An 18653-nucleotide genomic window follows, 5' to 3' on the forward strand; every position below is an offset into this window, starting at 1 on the left:
CGGTCAACTGTAAGGCCTTGCTCATTACTGAAAATTTGATTTGAGGCTTTATTAAAAACTGGCCCGAGAGTGTTGCTCCTACACTCAAAAAATTAATCACATATCTAATGGATGAAAACCATGTGAATTTCACATAGCTTTCATGTGATCATATAGCTACCAATCCCACCACTAAATCACAGAAATATTATGAAGCCGATGAAATTCATCTGAAAAATCATATAAAATTAACGTGATCGCTTTAATGTTATGTGAAATTCAGATGAATTCCATTAATTTTGTTTATGGATGAAAATCATTTGCGTTTCCAATGGAAGCTACATGAAAACTATTTTCGGTGTAGGGTGGGATTGAATTCTCGCCCGTTCAAATTCTGAGTTACTTTAGTCGGGAATAATTTGACAGGGAGCAGGTGGCAATTTCATCCATCATCGATCGGGTTACGCCTTCGTTTCGGTACATCTGCAAAGAATCAGCAGCAGGGACATCGAGGCGAAATCTGGTGAACGGGATGAACACCGTACAGGTTTGATGGCTTCCACTTCCTCTTCCTCCTCCCGATCCGCAAACGCACTTATGAGAATGAAGGAAAGCCAAATGCTTGCCTTGATCCATCTGATAAATTGAGAATGCAAACACAATAAAAAAAGTCATAACTCTTGGGGTTTCCAAACTCATGACACATTGACATATTGATATTTAGGCACACTTTGATTGAAACCACGTTCGGCACGGCTTTTGGCACAGCTCAATCACTCGGAACGGATTAAGGTGTGCAGAGATGAATACCCCTTGGTCAAATGACATAAGTTTTTCAAGATTCCAGATTTGAAAAAAAATACAGTCCCTGGGAAATTGTGTGGTCCTGGGAAAATTCAAAATTCAGAGAAGAACTCAAAGAAAAATTCAACGGAGCTCTAACTAGAATCCTAAATTAATTGTAGCATTAAGTCCAGACGATATTTTAGAAAAATTACAAGGCAGTTGTGGGGAGAACTTTAAGGATAATTCCTCGGTGATTCTGAAGAAAATTACAGGTAAATGTAAAGGAGGATTTAAAAAGAAATATGTATAAATAAAAATTTAAAGGGTTTCCTAATAATAATTTCAAAGGAATACAGAGAAAGATTCACAGGAGAACATTACGCAAGATCCGAGAAAAATTCCGAAGGAATCGTGTTCTGAGGTAAATAAAGAAAAATGCTGAAGAATTGAAATTAAATTCTTAAGAAAGTTTCACGAAAATTCAGGACAGAATTCCAAGGATTTCTGAGGAGATTTTTGCGAAAGGTCAAGTAATTTCAAAGGTTTAATTAAGAGCCGAATGAACCATTTTGAGCTGAAGAAACATTTGTTTGCTTGATAAAGCTCAAGCTGTTATTCAAGTTTTAATTTTTGGTGGATTATGTTGAGCTGTTTTCCCGACTCTCCCGTCAAATTCCCGGGTTTTTCCCGGTTCGCCACCCTGATAGTAGTTCTGAAGATAATAAAGAAGTTGGATACTAACACTAAGAATAAAGCCTATTATGGGGCTGACAAAATCGGGAAATCATTGTGTTATGAAAACGCATTAATGGGATTTTAACAATCACCTTATTACCTTCAAAGTTTTAACATTTTGTTTTACTGCCGTAGAACTTAATTCATTGCTATCTCTTTTTCTCACACTAAATTTTTTTCCCAAAAAAAAAAATGCTGCGGTGCATCTCGTTAATTAATATTACATAGGTAGAGCATTTTCACCTACCAGTTCCAGGTATAAAAACATTTAATTGAAGCTCAGTTGTAATTTTCCAATAACATTCGAGCCTCTCCTACCAACACCGGCAGCACTGCCCGCCACGCGGATGACGAAACACGCACTAGATAGTATACACAGAGAGCATAAAAACCGGTCCGTTACTCGCCCATCCGCTCATTCCGTCTCGAACAAGCAATTTAGTGTGACGTGTAAAAGTGAATTCCCTCAGTAAATTCAACCGATAGAGTGGAAAGAAAGTGAAACGGGAAAAACAAAATCGAACAATATGGAATACAAAGTTACACCGCCGGCGGTGCTCCGGGAGCCACTTGTTGTGCCAAACAAACTGCTGATGGGACCCGGGCCATCGAACGCCCCTCAGCGTGTTCTGGATGCCATGGCAAGCCCCATTCTCGGTCACCTGCACCCTGAGACGCTTAAAATCATGGACGACATCAAGGAAGGTGTTCGGTACTTGTTCCAAACGAACAACATCGCTACATTCTGCCTCAGTGCCTCCGGTCACGGGGGAATGGAAGCTACGCTGTGCAACCTGCTCGAGGACGGTGATGTGATACTGATCGGTCATACCGGTCACTGGGGTGACCGGGCGGCTGATATGGCCTCTCGCTACGGAGCCGACGTACGGGTCGTGAAATCGAAAGCTGGCAAATCGCTCAGTCTGGACGAGATTCGTGATGGTCTGCAGCTGCACAAGCCATCCGTCCTGTTCTTGACCCAGGGGGAGTCCTCGACCGGGGTGCTGCAGGGGTTGGAAGGCGTGGGGGCCCTGTGCCATCAGCACAACTGTTTGCTGATTGTGGACACGGTTGCATCGCTGGGCGGTGCTCCGGTGTTCATGGACCGATGGGAAATCGATGCCATCTACACGGGATCGCAGAAGGTGCTGGGAGCTCCACCGGGCATCACTCCGATGTCGTTCAGCCACAGAGCGGTGTAAGTATAATTTGGTCTCGCTGAAGGACAGAAAGATTACGGTTAGGTGTACTTCTATTATCTTGTCCGAGAGGGCATCGGTCTTATCAGGAACGTAGAATGGTGAAGTTTGATTGCCCGACGGAGAGGAGGCTGGTATGTGTACGTGCGCTAGAAGAAAGCCAATCGTTGTTTTCACATTTTTTTTTGCGCATTGTTATTCAACCGACGAGCGTTTTATGCGTAAACATTGTCTGGGAAAAGTGCATTCTAATCGTTCGGTGGCGTTCAATGGGTCAGATCATAATGAAGGTGATGATCGCTATATGTTCGTTTCATTTGAAATTCTTAATTTTGGGAATTTCGTATGTTGATTCTTTCTAGTGTATACATTTTTTAAAGCTAAGCTTCTCTTGATATCTGGGAACTTCAGCTCATTATCAATTGAATGAGACCGGTGATAACAAGCCACAAACCGAATTGCTTATTATTGCACAGTTTAATTTTGCTCAGTGATCTTTTCCTAACAATAATTATGAATGATGTATTACTGTTCAACACATTTTATTAATCACACAAATAATTGTACTAGATGAGCATTTGAGAACATGTCAAAACCACATTCTCCTTAGAATTCCCTTGGAATCATTCTCGTGATTGCCTTTTGTCAGCATTAGAATACTCCTTAGAATTCCTTTGAAATCATCCTCAGATTAAGGAATCTTTGAGTTCTTATCAGACTTCATTTTGAGTTCTTGTTTGGATACCTATGATGATTTTGTCAGAATTCAATTAGAAATGTTGATAGAATTTCCTTGGATTTTTTTTTGAATTACAGGTAAACTGCCGGTAATCGCAAGTCAGTCCCATCTGCATTTTTATCAATTTTATATTAGCATCATTATTCAGTTTATCGTTCTATGATTTTTGAGACGTGCTATTGATAAAAGGTGGTTTGTTCAAGAAAAATGAAAGACAATACCAAGTAAAATTGTCCCACAGCTAAAAGTAACCGCAAGTCAGTCCCAATAGAAAAACATATTTTAGAAATTTTAGACAACACATCGCATCATGAGATTTGTCTCGAGACAGATTTTGTCCACTTCCCCTAGGGTATCTGGAACATGTCCGGATGTGGCCAATATAATTCTTACGATACTCAGTTTGGCAGTTTCTCATGTATTCATGCATACCACTTCCCCGGGGATACCCGGAACATGTCCGGGTTTGGCCAACATGGTGCTGGTCACTCATCATGACTCTTATTGGTCTTATTTTTGAATTCCCATGTGGTACGTTTATGAAAAGCTCTGGTCTGATGAAGACCACAAGGTCAAAGACTGTGGTGCCTTCAAGAAGTGGAATCCTGAGAGCCGTTGGAAGATTGTCCAGGATCACCACCTCTGTCGAACGTGTCTTGGGAAACATGGACGGCGCCCGTGCAAAGTTCAAGCTCGCTGCGGACTCGAAGGTTGTCAACTGCGACATCATCAACTGCTTCACTCAGAATTACAGAAACAGCAAACCCTGGCTGAAGACGAGCAGAAACCAACGAATCACAACAAAGGAACTGGAGAAGGGGTGAATGCACACCATACTACCGAGAAGTCGACGTTGTTTCGAATCCTGCCAGTGCAACTTTCCTGGAATGGGAAATCGGTAGACACATTTGCATTCCTTGACGACGGATCGTCGATGACATTGGTCGAGCAGTCCATCGTAGAGCGGTTGGGGATTGATGATGGAAAACCACTTCCTCTGTGTCTAACCTGGACCAGCAATGTAAGTAGGCAGGAACCGAATTCTCAGCGTGTTTGTCTAGCGGTTTCTGGTTCTGGTAAAAACGAACAGTTTTCCTTAAACGATACGAGAACGGTCGCAAGTCTGAATCTTCCGAATCAGACGCTGAGGTATGCCGATTTGGCGCGGCAGTACACACACCTTCGAGGATTACCTATCAACAGCTACGATGCAGTTTCACCCGGCATATTGATCGGCTCGAACAACGCTAGCCTGATTGCGACGCTGAAGCTGCGGGAGGGTCAACTAGGCGATCCTCTGGCCACTAAGACGCGACTGGGCTGGTCAATTTACGGTTATGCAGCGGACCAAAAGAAGACAGCGAATTTCACCTTGCACCTCTGCGAGTGCCGAGAGAAGACAACTGACCGAGAGCTACATGAACTCGTGGAACGACACTTCACGGTCGATAAAAGCGTTGGAGTTTCGGCAGACAACGGCCCAGAATCAGAGGAGGACAAACGCGCCCGTCGTATACTGGAGGAAACCACACAACGAACTTCGAAGGGGTTCCAGATAGGACTTCTGTGGCGACACGACCGGGTGGAATTTCCTAACAGTTTCCCGATGGCCATGCGCCGCTTGGAATGCTTCGAACGAAGAATGAGTACGGATTCTGTACTAAGAGATAGTGTACATCGACAGATCGAAGAGTATTTTGAAAGAGGTTACATTCACGAGCTAACACCGGAGGAAATTAAGTCGGCCGATCCTGACAAGGTTTGGTACCTTCCACTGGGTGCAGTGAGAAATCCTAAGAAGCCGGGTAAAATCAGGCTTGTTTGGGATGCTGCGGCCAAGGTAGGAGGTGTATCATTAAATGCCATGCTACTCAAAGGAGAAGACATGTTGGTTCCCCTACCGGCGGTGCTCTGTGGATTCCGGAAACGCCCGGTGGCAGTTAACGGAGATTTAAGGCAAATGTTTCATCAGTTCAAGATTCGGCCACAAGATGTACACAGTCAGAGATTCCTCTTCCGCAAGGATCCGACTCAGCCTGTTAAGACGTTCGTGATGGACGTCGGAAGTTTTGGTGCAACGTGCTCTCCGTGTCAAGCACAGTTTATCAAGAACCTGAACGCGAAAGAGCACGAATTAGATTATCCCCAGGCAGTGAAAGCAATCTTGAAGAAGCACTACGTGGACGACTATTTAGATAGCTTCGACACGGAAGAGGAAGTGATCAAGGTTGCACTTGAGGTGAAGGAGGTGCACGCCCGTGGTGGATTCGAGATTCGGAATTGGCACTCGAACTCATCTACACTTTTGGAACGGGTCGGGGAACCAAAACAGCAGCAATCAGAAGCGATAACCATCGACACGGAAAACCACGCGGAGCGAATTCTTGGCCTTCTTTGGTTACCTGAACAGGATCTTCTTGCTTTCGCCACTGATGTGCAGCTTGATAACATTACTCCAACGAAGCGGAACATATTGCGATGTGTCATGAGTCTTTTTAATTCTCAAGGTATTTTGTCGCACGTTACGATCCAGGGATGAATGATTATCCAAGACACGTGGCGCAGCCAAACCAAATGGGACGAAGAGGTGACTGAAACAATTCAAACACGCTGGCGTAGGTGGATCACGCTTTTCAAAAGGGTAGGCCAAATCCGACTTCCCAGAGCCTACTTTCCAGGATTCCCTGCCGATGATGTAGGTTCGGTGGAGCTACACGTTTTCACGGATGCGAGTGAGGAGGCATACGCAACCACCGCTTTCTTCAGAGCTGTCATACATGACAAGGTGTACTGCACATTAGTGATGGCTAAAGCGAAAGTGGCACCACTGAAGGCGGTATCGGTACCTCGTCTGGAGCTTATGGGTGCGCTATTGGGAGCAAAGTTGGCAAAGGCAGTTGGAGAGTATCACACGTTTCCTATCCGACGTCGTATCTTCTGGACAGATTCAGAGGCAACGTTGGCTTGGATCCAGTCACCACATCACCGGTACCGACAATTCGTGGCCTTCAGAGTGGGAGAGATCCCGGACAAGACGGAAGCAGCAGAGTGGAGATGGATTCCTACGCAACAAAACGTGGCTGACGAAGCTACTAAGTGGGGAAGAGGTCCTAGCACCGACGTCCAGTCCCGTTGGTTCAAAGGCCCAGATTTCTTGTATCTACCGGAGTCAGAATGGCCGAAGAGGATGTCTACGAAACAACTTGAGACCGACATAGAGTTGCGGCCCTGCCTGGTACATCATGAGCGAGTCGTCGAGGACGTCATCAGCTGGACAAACTTCTCCAAATGGGAACGCTTGCTAAGAGCGATCGCGTATGCTCACCGTTTCGTATCAAACTGCCGCCGAACATCCAAGAAGCAGCTGCCAATCACCGGTTGTTTGTCGAAGGAAGAACTACAGAAAGCGGAGAACAGTTTCTGGATTGTAGCACAGGCGACATCGTATCCGGACGAAATAGCGGTGTTGAAGCTGAGACAGGGGAATCCAAAGAAGCATATCGAGAAAACAAGCCCGATTTACAAACTGTCTCCTTTCTTGGACCATCTGGGCGTAATGCGGGTTGATAGTCGCATCGGAGCGGTCCCTTATGTCACGCATGACTTCAAGTTCCCTATTATCCTTCCACGCAACCATCGGTTGACCACGCTGCTTGTCGATTGGTATCACCGCAAGTATCTACACGCCAACCAGGAGACCGTTCACAACGAAGTTCGCCAGCGTTTTCATGTTTCCAGCCTGCGTCCAGTAGTTCGTCGAGTAGCGAAAGAATGTCAAGCGTGCAAAATCACCAAGGCGGCGCCAACTACACCAAGGATGGCTCCTCTACCAGCTGCTCGGCTTGCGGCCACAGTTCGTCCATTCTCCTATGTTGGGTTGGATTATTTCGGTCAAACGGTGGGTTGCTTTATTTACGTGTATGACGGTGAAAGCAGTCCACCTGGAAGTCGTCCACTCGTTATCTACGGAGTCATGTAAGATGGCCGTACGTCGGTTCGTAGCACGCCGGGGGTCACCTGTCGAAATTCACTCCGATAATGGAACCAACTTTCTGGGAGCCAGCCGTGAACTACGAGAGGAGATTGAAGCCATAGGGAAACAACTACAAGAGACGTTCACGAACTCGGCTACCAAGTGGATTTTCAATCCACCATCCGCTCCCCATTTTGGTGGTGCTTGGGAACGTCTTGTAAGATCGGTCAAGATTGCAATGGGATCTTTATGTAGTGATAGGAATCCGGACGATGAAACGCTGCTAACCGTGGTCACGGAAGCAGAAGCAATTGTGAACTCCAGACCACTCACATTCATCCCGCTGGAGAACTCCACCCAGGAAGCACTAACACCGAACCACTTCATCTTGCTGAGTTCGAACGGTGTATTGCAACCTCCAAGAGCACTGGATGAACCTACGAAGGTAACCCGTACGAACTGGACCATGACTAGACAACTCGTGGACCAGTTCTGGAGGCGATGGGTCATAGAATACCTTCCATCGATCGCCAAACGAACCAAGTGGTTCAGTGAGGCGGAAGCGGTAAAGGTGAACGATCTGGTGGTAATAGTAAACGAGAACCAGCGCAACGGATGGACCAGGGGACGTGTCCTATCGGTTATAAAAGGAAGCGATGGACGTATACGCCAAGCGTTGGTACAAACTACGGGTGGAGTGTTCCGGCGTCCAGTCTCAAAGCTGGCAGTGCTGAAGATGCAATCTGATGGTAACGTTGATTTGGTAGCGAAAACGGAAGTGCGTTACGAGTCGGGGGATGTTGCCAATTCTAGCAGCACTGAAAGTAAGGCCTCTTGCGATGCCCCCAATCGGAGTCCGCCTGTGTCCACGATCAGTAAACGTCAGCGTGATCATAAACGTCAAGCAACAGCAATATGAACAAAAGGTAGAGGAAAAAGGGAACAATCCAGCCATACCGAAGAAGGAAGATTGAAATGTGGTTATTTCGTTATACTTCTAGTATAGATTTTTAAGTTTATTTCGAACTGATTATTTCACCCACGGAGGGACCAATCTAGACCTAGATAAATCTGGTCATTCGTATACGTAAGTTTAAAATTGTTAAAGATTTGCTTAATTTACCTAACTTATTTGTAATTTAGGGTTAGAATAATCTTGAGTCTTTGACTCTTCTTGGATTTCACTTAGGTTGAGTACACTTTCGGATAGGTTACACTGCTGTAATCTGATTGTAAGTTCATAAATTGTTTATCGAATAGCTATAATTAAATTTGATTTGAATAACTACTAGATCGACACTAAACCGCGCACATACAGAGCAGAATTTGTTGGATTTGTGCCAATATAAGGTAGACCAAATTGTAAGTGGGATGAATTCTATTTTACTTTCTCTAATTAATGAAATATATTATCTAGCTTCAAGAATCACGGCACAACGGAATCCAGTGCGTTTCTTTGAGGAGGTCCGAACCCAAAAAATCCAACACCCGTACTCACCGAAATATGTTCCGGCCATTGCTCTGGAACCAGCGGAACAAATCCAGAAACATTCTAAAACGTTCTATGGGACCATGGTATCTTTCTACTGTTCAATACTGTGCTAAACTAATGCAACATCGTCATGGAATTGTGACTGACTTGCGGTTATTTTTCTCATTGACGTTGAATATAATCGCAAGTCAGTCCCACTCAGATTTTGGCCATAAAATAAAAATTTCACGAAATTTTCCAATATGTTTTGGTAAACATAGATGCATTCTATCGCATTGTATATTTATTTTTAAATTTATCCCTCCAAAAATAAGTGTCAAATCAGAAAACTTGTAAAATCTTTAAACGCCGTTTTCTCATTTCCAGATTTTTACAGATGGGACGGACTTGTAATTATGGGCAGTTTAAAGCCTCGATATAACGTAACTGTCACTTTTGACTGCCATTGTCAAAATCTCCCTAATAACAATTGAATCATACAAATTAATACCACCAATAAATGGTGGATTATGTCATCTGTCCTGTCCGATGGTGATATTACTTTACTTGTTTGAATGATCGTTTGCGAGAAATCGGCGATGGAAGTCAAAAGTGACAGTTCCGTTGTATCGAGGTTTACCTGTATCTCAAAATTTCGTTGAAAATTTCTGTAAAATTCTGTTTAAATTCTGTTGGAATTCTCATCAGAATTCAGCCATCGATTTTTTTCATAACTACTATTAGGGGTAGACGGGGCCAGATGAGCACTCTTCAAGTTTACATCACAAATCTAAAGTTTGGAAAACTCCTCATATGTAACCTTTCAACAATGATCCTAGGATGCAACGTTCCAAAATTGATTTATAAATATTCAATAACTACCAAGAAATAAGTCCCTAGAGCTTCAATGGAAGCTACCGAAGCTCAAGGGAATGTTCAGTCTTTCTTCTTCTTCTTCTTCTTAACGTAGTGTTCTAGCTGTACTTCAACAGTTATTAATTGAAAGCTTTCGATGCCTGTACTATTTTTGCATTGGTATAATTGTGTGGCAAGTACAACCATACTCTATGCCTAGGGAAGTCGAAAAATGTTCCATCCCGAAAAAATCCTAGACCGGATCAGGAATCGAACCCAGCCACCTCCTGCATGGTCTTGCTTTGTAGCTGCACCTTTTCCGACTGAGCTAAACAACCAACCAACCAATCAGGCTAAGGCCTTGTTGTCCTCTGCTGTCCGAAGCAGGCGTCTCCACTCTACTTGATCCATGGCCACACTTCGCCAGCCTCGTAGTCTGCGAAGGGTCCGCAGACTACGAGGCTTGGTCGATCCACCTTGCCCGCTGCACGCCTCTCTTCTTATTCCGGTTGGGTCGCTTTCGAGAACCATTTTCACTGGGTCGTCGTGCGGCATTCTTACGACGTGCCCAGCTCACCATAGTCGCCCAATTTTTGCAATGTGGACGATGGATGGGCGAAATACAGAAGCGCGTGATTGGGTGGTGGCCAATCGATAGCAGAATGTGCAAGTTGAGGATCAAAGGCCGTTTCTCCAATGTCAGCATAATAAACGTGCACAGCCCTCACTTAGCAAGTGATGATGACGATAAAGACGCTTTTTACGTGCAGCTGGAACGGGAATACGACAGCTGCCCAAGCCACGACGTCAAAATCATCATCGGAGATCTTAACGCTCAGGTTGGCCAGGAGGAGGAATTCAGACCGTTTATAGGGAACTTCAGCGCTCACCAGCTAACGAACGCCAACGGCCTTAGATTCATAGATTTCGCCGCCTCTAAGAACATGGCCATACGTAGTACCTACTTCCAGCATAGCCTCCCATATCGGTACACCTAGAGATCACCGCAGCAGACAGAATCGTAAATCAACCACGTTTTGATCGACGGAAGGCACTTCTCGGACATTATCGACGTCAGGACCTATCGCAGCGCAAATATCTATTCGGACCACTACCTTCTAATGGTCAAGGTGCGCCAAAAACTTTCGACGCCGGAATCGACGGAACGATTGGTTCGACGAAGAGTGTCAGACTGCTTTGGACGAGAAGAACGCAGCGCGGGCGGCGATCCTGCAGCAAGGAACCGGTCACAATGTGGAGCGATATAAACAGAAGCGAAGACAGCAAACCCATCTTTTCCGGGATAAGAAGCGCCGCCTGGAAGAGCTGGAGTGCGAAGAAATGGAGCAGCTGTATCGTTCTCAAGAAACACGCAAGTCCCACCAAGATTTTGGGCCACGAGCCGAAATGTGTCGGGATAAGAAAGAGGGTATCTTAACGGACGAACGTGAGGTGATTGAAAGGTGGAAGCAGCACTACGATGAACATCTGAAGGGCGCAGAGGCGGAGGACCAAGGCGGCAGGAGGAATGGCATCGTCAGTACACCGGAAGTTAAGGATGCTATCCGACGGCTTAAGAACAACAAAGCAGCTGGGAAAGATGGTATCGGAGCGGAACTTATCAAAATGGGCCCGGATAAATTGGCCACTTGTCTGCACCGACTGATAGTCAGGATCTGGGATACAGAACAGCTACCGGAGGAGTGGAAAGAGAGAGTAATATGCCCAGTATATAAAAAAGGCGACAAACTAGAATGTGAGAACTATCGAGCGATCACTATTCTTAACGCGGCCTACAAAGTGCTTTCCCAGATCATCTTTCGCCGTTTATCGCCACAAGCAAGCAGATTTGTGGGAAGTTATCAAGCCGGTTTTGTGGACGGGCGTTCAACAACGGACCAAATCTTTACGTTGCGGCAGATCCTCCAAAAGTGTGAGCTATGGCAGATTATGGACGAGAACGGTTTTCCCGGGACTGATCAGGGCTACGATGGATGGTGTACAGTGCTGCGTGAAGATATCGGGTGCGTTATCGGACTCGTTTGAAACTCGCAAAGGACTTCTACAAGGCGATGGTCTTTCCTGTCTGCTGTTCAACATTGCGCTAGAAGTCCAATAAGTCCAGTCAGTTCATATGCTTCGCTTACGACGTGGACATTGTCGGAAGAACGTTTCAGGCTGTGGCGGAGCAGTACACCAGGCTGACACGTGAAGCAGAGAAGGTTGGATTAAAGGTGAATGCGTCGAAGACAAAGTATCTGTTTGCTGGAGGAACCCAGTGGGATAGGGCTCGCATAGGCAGAAGCGTGACAATCGACGAAGATGAGTTCGAGGTGGTGGATGAATTTGTGTACCTTGGATCACAACGTCGGATAACAACCGCAGCAGAGAAATTCGTCGACGTATTATTGCCGGAAGTCGTGCTTACTACGGACTCCACAAGACCCTGAGGTCGGGTAAACTTCACCTCCGTACTAAATGTACCATGTACAAGACGCTGATAAGACCGGTAGTTCTCTACGGGCACGAGAAGTGGACGATGCTCGAGGAGGACCTGCAAGCACTGGGTGTTTTCGAACGACGAGTGCTTAGGACCATCTTTGGCGGGGTATGTAAGAACGGTATATGGAGGCGAAGGATGAACCACGAGCTGGCGCAACTCTATGGTGAACCATGTATCCAGAAAGTTGCGAAAGTTGGACGGGTACGATAGGCGGGACACATTTTAAGAATGCCGGACAACAATCCCGCAAAAATGGTGTTTTCCTCGAATCCGGCCGGTACAAGACGAAGAGGACTGTACAAATAAAGTTATTAATAAAAAAAAAAAAGACGAAGAGGAGCACAGCGAGCAAGGTGGTTAGACCAAGTGGAGCAGGATCTTGGTAGTGTGGGACGGTCAAAAAATTGGAGACAAGCAGCCACGGACCGAGTGAATTGGCGTAACATTGTGATGCAGGTGCAATCCTGAGGGGTGTCGGACCAGGATAAGTAAGTAAGGTCAATGTTTGGTTCTTCCAGCAGCTCGTGCAATTCGTGGTTCATTCGTATTCTCCACGTTCCGTCATGCATCTGCACTGCATCGTAGATGGTACGTAACACCTTCCGTCCTCCACGAACATAGTTCAGGTCTCGTAGCCGTAGAGGTCTAATTGAGCGTCCTCCGGAGTCCACAGTAGGAACGATTCCCTGTCATAATGAGTCTTTGAATTTCTCTATTGGTATCATTTTCGGCGGTCACCAGTGAGCCCAAATACACGAACTCGTCGACCTCCTCGATTTCGTCACCGTTAATATGAACTCGGGGTGGGAGGTTAACATTGTCTTCCTTAGAACCTCTTCCTCTCATGTATTTCGTCTTTGATGGCAAGTCCAATCCGCCTAGCTGAAGTACGTTTCCGTCATCGTCTCAAAATTCCGTGCCATGATGTCGATGGCATCGGCGAAACCAACAAGCTGGATGGACTCTTCTGATCACACCTTCTAACGCGATGTTAAATAGCAGACACGAAAGTCCATCACCTTGCCGTAACCCCCTTCGAGATTCAAAGGGACTCGAGAGTGTCCCCGATACTCGAACAACGCACATCACTCGATCCATCGTCACCTTGACCGATCGCGTCAATTTATCCGGAAATCCGTACTCGTGCATAATCTGCCATAGCTGATCTCGATCGATTGTGTCGTATGCGGATTTGAAATCGATGAACAAATGATGTGTGGGAACGTTGTATTCCCGGCATTTCTGCAGAACCTTCCGAATCGCGAAGATTTGGTCCGTGGTAGCGCGGGCACCCATGAATCCCGCCTGGTATTGCCCCACGAACTCTCTTGCAAATGGTGACAGGCGGCGGCATAGAATTTGGGAGAGTACCTTGTAGGCGGCGCTCAGCAGTGTGATCGCGCAGTAGTTGCAGCAATCCAACTTGTCGCCCTTTTTGTAGATTGGGCATACGACACCTTCCATCCACTCCTCCGGTAATATCTCCTCCTCCCAAATCTTGGCAATTACCCAATGCAGCGCTCTAGCCAGTGCTTCACCACCGTATTTTAATAGCTCACTTGGTAGTTGATCTACACCAGTTGCTTTGTTGTTCTTCAGCCGACCGATCTCCTCCTCAACTTCTTGAAGATCAGGGGCCGGTAGCCTGTCGTCTTCTGCGTGTGCTCCAAGGTCTGTTGCCGTGCCACCTTCGTTTTCTGCTGCTTCACCATTGAGGTGCTCGTCATAGTACTGCTTCCACCTCTCAATCACCTCACTCGTTCGTGAGAAGGTTACCGTCCAAATTCTTGCACATATCCGCCTGCGGCACGTAGCCTTTGCGCGAACTATATAACTTCTCGTAGAATTTCCGTGTGTCGTTTACGCGGTGCAGATTTTCTATCGCCTCACAATCTCGGTCTTCCTGCTGACGCTTCTTCCTTCGAAAAATCGTATTATGTCGGTCAGGGATCGTAGTACCTAGTGCCGCTGCAGCAGTACATACCTGTGGCGGAACGGATGTCCCTCCAGCCATCTTCAAGAGTAGCTGCGCCAAGCTGCTCTTCCGTGGGTAGTGTAGCTTCCAGCTGCTGCGCGTAATCCTGGCCAACTCTGGCGTTCCGTAATTGCTCAATGTTGAAGAATTTGGTTTTCTGTGTGCTGGTCAGGTGATCTCCAGGTGGGCTTTGTGGATATCCTTGCGAGGGAAAAAGGTACTTCGGACTACCATACCACGGGAGGTTGCAAAGTTCACGCATCGTTGGCCGTTGTCGTTCGATACGGCATGCAGGCTATTTGGCCCGATTGCCGATCTGTAAATTGCCTCCCGTCCAACCTGAGCGTTCATGTCACCGATGACGATTTTGACGTCCCGTTGCGAACAGCCGTCGTACATCTGCTCCAGCTGCGCATAGAACGATTCTTTCTCGTCGTCGGGTCTCTCTTCGTATGGGCAGCGCACCTAATGATGCTGTAGTTGAAGAAACGGCCCTTAATCCTCAACTTGCACATCCTCGCGTTGATCGGCTGCCAACCAATCACACGTTGGCGCATCTTACCCAGCACTACAAAGCCGGTTCCCAGCTCGTTTGTAGTGCCACAGCTCTGGTAGAAAGTAGCCGCTTGTTGCCCGCTTTTCCATACCTTTAGTCCCGTTCAGCAAAGTTCACGCAGTGCTACGACTTCGAAGTTGCGTGGGTGAAGTTCGTCATAGTTCCAATCGTAGTCCTTGTTTCGTCGCGTAGGTCTGTGCCGATTGTTTCGATCCGTATTTCTTTCTTCGGTATTTGCAACTTTATATTTTTTCCAGGGCGACTTGTTGGGCCTGCTCCAGGAGATTCTCGTGCACAGCTCTATTTGGAGTCCAACGCTGGCACTAGGACAGTGATCAGCCACTTCTAACATGGATAACAGACGCCGTTTTGAGCCGCACCTCCATGGTGAACAGGCGCTCGGGCTTCCCTAATAAAAAATAACCATAAACGAACGATAACCCAAATCATTGAACTATTCCATAAATGGTTTGGATGATACCCAGAACACGTCGTTAAGCAAATTAACCATACAATTTTTATTAGGGTTGGTGAAGCATTTCCTCTATCACAGTACTATAGTTGCTGCACCAATGTTCGCGTCGCACCTCATCACTTTGCTATTGCCAGACTGGCAACATTGCCCAGGCTACGCCACCCAACTGTGTCCATGTTTTAGCTGGTAGTCTTTTGTTATCATATGACTCGGAGAGGCGTGAGGACCAGAGCTAGGTATTCCGCTCGTTCCAAGTTGTCAACTTACCATTTTGCAGCGAGTGAGCTAAGGGAGAGCCTTTGGGATGGCCTAACCACAACTAAAGTCAAGAGAAACTATGAGCTGCCTCGCTACAAAGGTTGATATAATCCTCTACTTTTCGGCGATCAGTAAAACCTTACAAACTTGAACCTATGGGACTCGCAGAGATACAATAATTAATTTTCTTAACCTACATTCTCCCCCCGCAGAGAACGCTTCAAGAGCCGGAACTCCAAAGTCAAGGTCTACTACTGGGACATGTCGCTGGTCGGTGACTATTGGGGTTGCTTCGGAAGACCCAGAATGTAAGTTAGCTCTGTCGTCAACTTGATCAACTTTGAAACTTTGCTACGATCGTACTTCACAGCTACCATCACACAATTTCTTCAACCCTGTTGTACGGCCTGCGGGAGGCAATTTCCATGGCTTGTGAAGAAGGACTCCCGGCATTGATCGCCCGCCATCAGGACTGTGCCAAGCGGTTGTACCGCGGACTGCAGGATGCCGGTTTCGAGCTGTACGCGGATCCCAAGGACCGTCTCTCAACGGTGACGACCATCAAGGTTCCCCAGGGTGTAGATTGGCTGAAGGCCGCACAGTACGCTATGAAGACGTGAGTTGCTCAGCAATCGGGTGGTGGGATTTGAATGATTAAACAATGTGGATTTATTCTAGGTACTTGGTCGAGATCAGCGGAGGACTGGGACCTACAGCCGGACAAGTATTTCGAATTGGACTCATGGGCCAGAATGCGACAACTGAACGGGTGGATCGAGTTTTGCAGGTCTTCAAGGAGGCGGTTGCTGCCGTGAAGCCCGACTATCAGGTCAAGGGTAAAATGTAACCAGCAGTTAAAAAATAATAAAGATTTACTTACCCCATTGTCGGACCTCAAGTTGATTTCGACCGAACCCTCCTTCGGTAGCACGACGCTGTACGATACTTGCTTCTTGACGTCTCCGTTGAGGTATATCAGTTCGGACTCCAGCTGCATGCCAACATCCAACTCGAGCGTAAATCCAAGCTCTATGTACTGCGGCATCAGAATGTTGTTCGGTTCGACGATGTTCAACTCGTTAGTTGTGTAGTTCTTGATTCGCACCTGGCAGCCCAGTTGGTTGATGAACAAACACCACGGTGCGATGCTCAACATCAAGCAGCAGGACAACTCGTGAGCTGCCGAGCAGTGGTAGAGGGGGAGCGTCGCTTCTTGGATGGAATTCTCCCGCTTCCAGCGGAGTTCGTCCTCCCGAGAGCAAGGCCAGTTCAGGGTATGATTCTTCTGGAGCATTTCGATAGCGGCTTCGACTGTTTTGAACCGTTCCGGAACCTGGAAGAACGATCGCCCATCGATCAGTCGATAGGACAGCAGCGCTTTTCTTTTGTCTTCTCCGTGCAGGGCGTTGAAACTGTAAAGGTTCGTTTAAAATTAGCCTGAGGTTTAATGCCAAACATTGATCCCAACTTACTTCATGCGGAACAGCAGTTCATGTTCGTCGGAGTTTGTACCGGAAACAACGAGTTGTTTTCGTTCACCTTGACCGTAGATTGAGAAGGTCTGATCTATCTTCTCCTCGAATGCCGTCGTATTCACAGTGAGCATTGATTGAACCATAAAAAGTGGCCAAACCACCACCAGAACCCGCTCGTTGAACACTTCCTTCAGTTCGACATTCTCGCCGATCTTCTCCCGAATGATCCTCACCCAGTAGCTTAGGTAACCCTCCTTGGTCATTCCCGTTGGAATCTTCACCAGATACGGCTTAGATCCGTTCATAATCTCCCGCATCGGAATGTCCCCGGACCAGCCCTTCTTTTCACCATCAATCGAAATTTTGAAGCTCTGCTGATTCTTGTTGTTCGCCGCACCAAACACGTTTGCACTGGAGTTCTCCCCGATCATGAAACTCGTCGATACGTAGTGCTTCTCGCTATTTGGGATCACCTTGTAGAACCTGTACTGCACCTTCAATCGCTGCGAAGTCATGTTGAAGAAGTTGATCTGACCGTCGATGGTGATCCGCTTCTGAGCATTGCTCAAATTCTCGATCCTCACCACAAACAGCTTCTCATCCTCCACATCTTCTTCGAAAACTGGAAGAACCTTAACGTAGAACAGACCTTCCTTCGCTACGGAAAATGGCTCCGTAGATATATCTTTGGTGTTCTCGTTGAACACGAGTTGCAACTGCTGTTTATGCCGACCACTCCGGAAAACGTACAGGCACAGTTCATGCGTACCCAGGAAGATCGATTCCCCCGTCTGGCACTGACCGAACTTCAAACCAACGTGCGTATGATTGCAAACGATGTACTTTCCATACATTAGCACCGAATCTTCCCGGGAGTTCCAGAACTTCTCCGCCACGACCAGGTTGTAGCCCACCGAAGGACCATAACGTACCAGAATGTCATCCGAGATAGCTCTGACATCTAGCGCATCGTCTTCTATCGTGGCGATCGCCTTCAAATTAACCAACTCCAACACGTTCTCGAAGGTGTAATGACTGTAGTCTAGCAGGTCGCAGTGCAGATTCAGTTCTCCACTGACCTGTACGTCAAAGTTGTCGTAGATGGCAGTGCGAATCCGAAGGTGATTGGAGTTCAACATCAAGAACTTGTGACTTCTGGACTCGATTGTTTCCTTGCACAGCCGGTAGCCTTCGAAGGGTTTCGGAAGTTTGGAATCCATGGTAAAATTGGTAACATTGAACAGATTGATCTGAACGGGCCGAAGCTCGACGGTGCACTCCACATTCGGAATTAGGTTAGGATTAAACATGGAATCAATTCGCATGCAAGCTACGAAGATCTTCGGATGTAGTCGATAGGGAAGGCTGACGATACGACCCGAGGACAGGTAGGTATCCTTCAGGACATCGGTAATGTTGGAGATGAGGGACTTGCCTTGCTCGGTGGAATCCATTGCCTCACTAGCCGATTCGTCGTTTTCCCCACCTTCGTAGATCACGTTCTGGGTCATCACGATTCGCCAGATAGAGGATGCAATCTTCCGCGAAGGAAGCTTTAATGCGACCTTTTCGTTTTCGGACAACGTAAACTCACACAGCTCGAAGAAATCTCCGTAGATTTCGGAGAAGTACTCCAACTTGCACTGAATTCTGAGGGGTTTGCTGGTCTGTAAA

At 46.7% G+C, this 18653-nt stretch overlaps 3 protein-coding genes across 3 annotated transcripts in view; 2 read left to right on the forward strand and 1 right to left on the reverse strand.

Moving 5' to 3' along the window:
- Nucleotides 1-18653, reverse strand: part of Vps13B (vacuolar protein sorting 13B) — a 48082-nt gene that overhangs the window by 22612 nt on the left and 6817 nt on the right. The window contains exons 4-5 of the mRNA XM_065232789.1: nt 16977-18646; nt 16385-16916 (exon numbers count right to left, since the gene is read on the reverse strand). Coding sequence (XP_065088861.1) covers nt 16385-16916; nt 16977-18646 — 2202 coding nt within the window. The remainder of the gene's footprint in view (nt 1-16384; nt 16917-16976; nt 18647-18653) is intronic.
- Agxt (Alanine-glyoxylate aminotransferase) lies at nt 1971-16388 on the forward strand. The gene is made up of 4 exons (XM_065232810.1): nt 1971-2698; nt 15717-15812; nt 15875-16120; nt 16183-16388. Exons 1-4 carry the CDS (start codon nt 2028-2030, stop codon nt 16349-16351), a joined length of 1182 nt encoding a protein of 393 aa, XP_065088882.1. The 5' UTR covers nt 1971-2027; the 3' UTR covers nt 16352-16388.
- On the forward strand, nt 7376-11264 carry LOC135710283 (uncharacterized). Its single transcript, XM_065232811.1, has one exon. It carries the CDS (start codon nt 7419-7421, stop codon nt 8328-8330), a length of 912 nt encoding a protein of 303 aa, XP_065088883.1. The 5' UTR covers nt 7376-7418; the 3' UTR covers nt 8331-11264.

The sequence above is a fragment of the Ochlerotatus camptorhynchus genome, unplaced genomic scaffold, assembly GCF_037179485.1.
Source record: "Ochlerotatus camptorhynchus isolate MF236.1 unplaced genomic scaffold, CSIRO-AGI_Acam_v1.1 ptg000374l, whole genome shotgun sequence".
In the NCBI taxonomy this organism is placed as follows: domain Eukaryota; kingdom Metazoa; phylum Arthropoda; class Insecta; order Diptera; family Culicidae; genus Ochlerotatus; species Ochlerotatus camptorhynchus.

Bases quoted from the DNA above. Each gene is read 5' to 3' on its own strand.
- Agxt (XM_065232810.1), top strand. From the start codon at position 2,028: ATGGAATACAAAGTTACACCGCCGGCGGTGCTCCGGGAGCCACTTGTT. The intron at 15,813-15,874 runs GTAAGTTAGCTC...CGTACTTCACAG, and splicing joins TGCTTCGGAAGACCCAGAAT to CTACCATCACACAATTTCTT. The intron at 16,121-16,182 runs GTGAGTTGCTCA...GATTTATTCTAG, and splicing joins GCACAGTACGCTATGAAGAC to GTACTTGGTCGAGATCAGCG.
- LOC135710283 (XM_065232811.1), top strand. From the start codon at position 7,419: ATGGCCGTACGTCGGTTCGTAGCACGCCGGGGGTCACCTGTCGAAATT.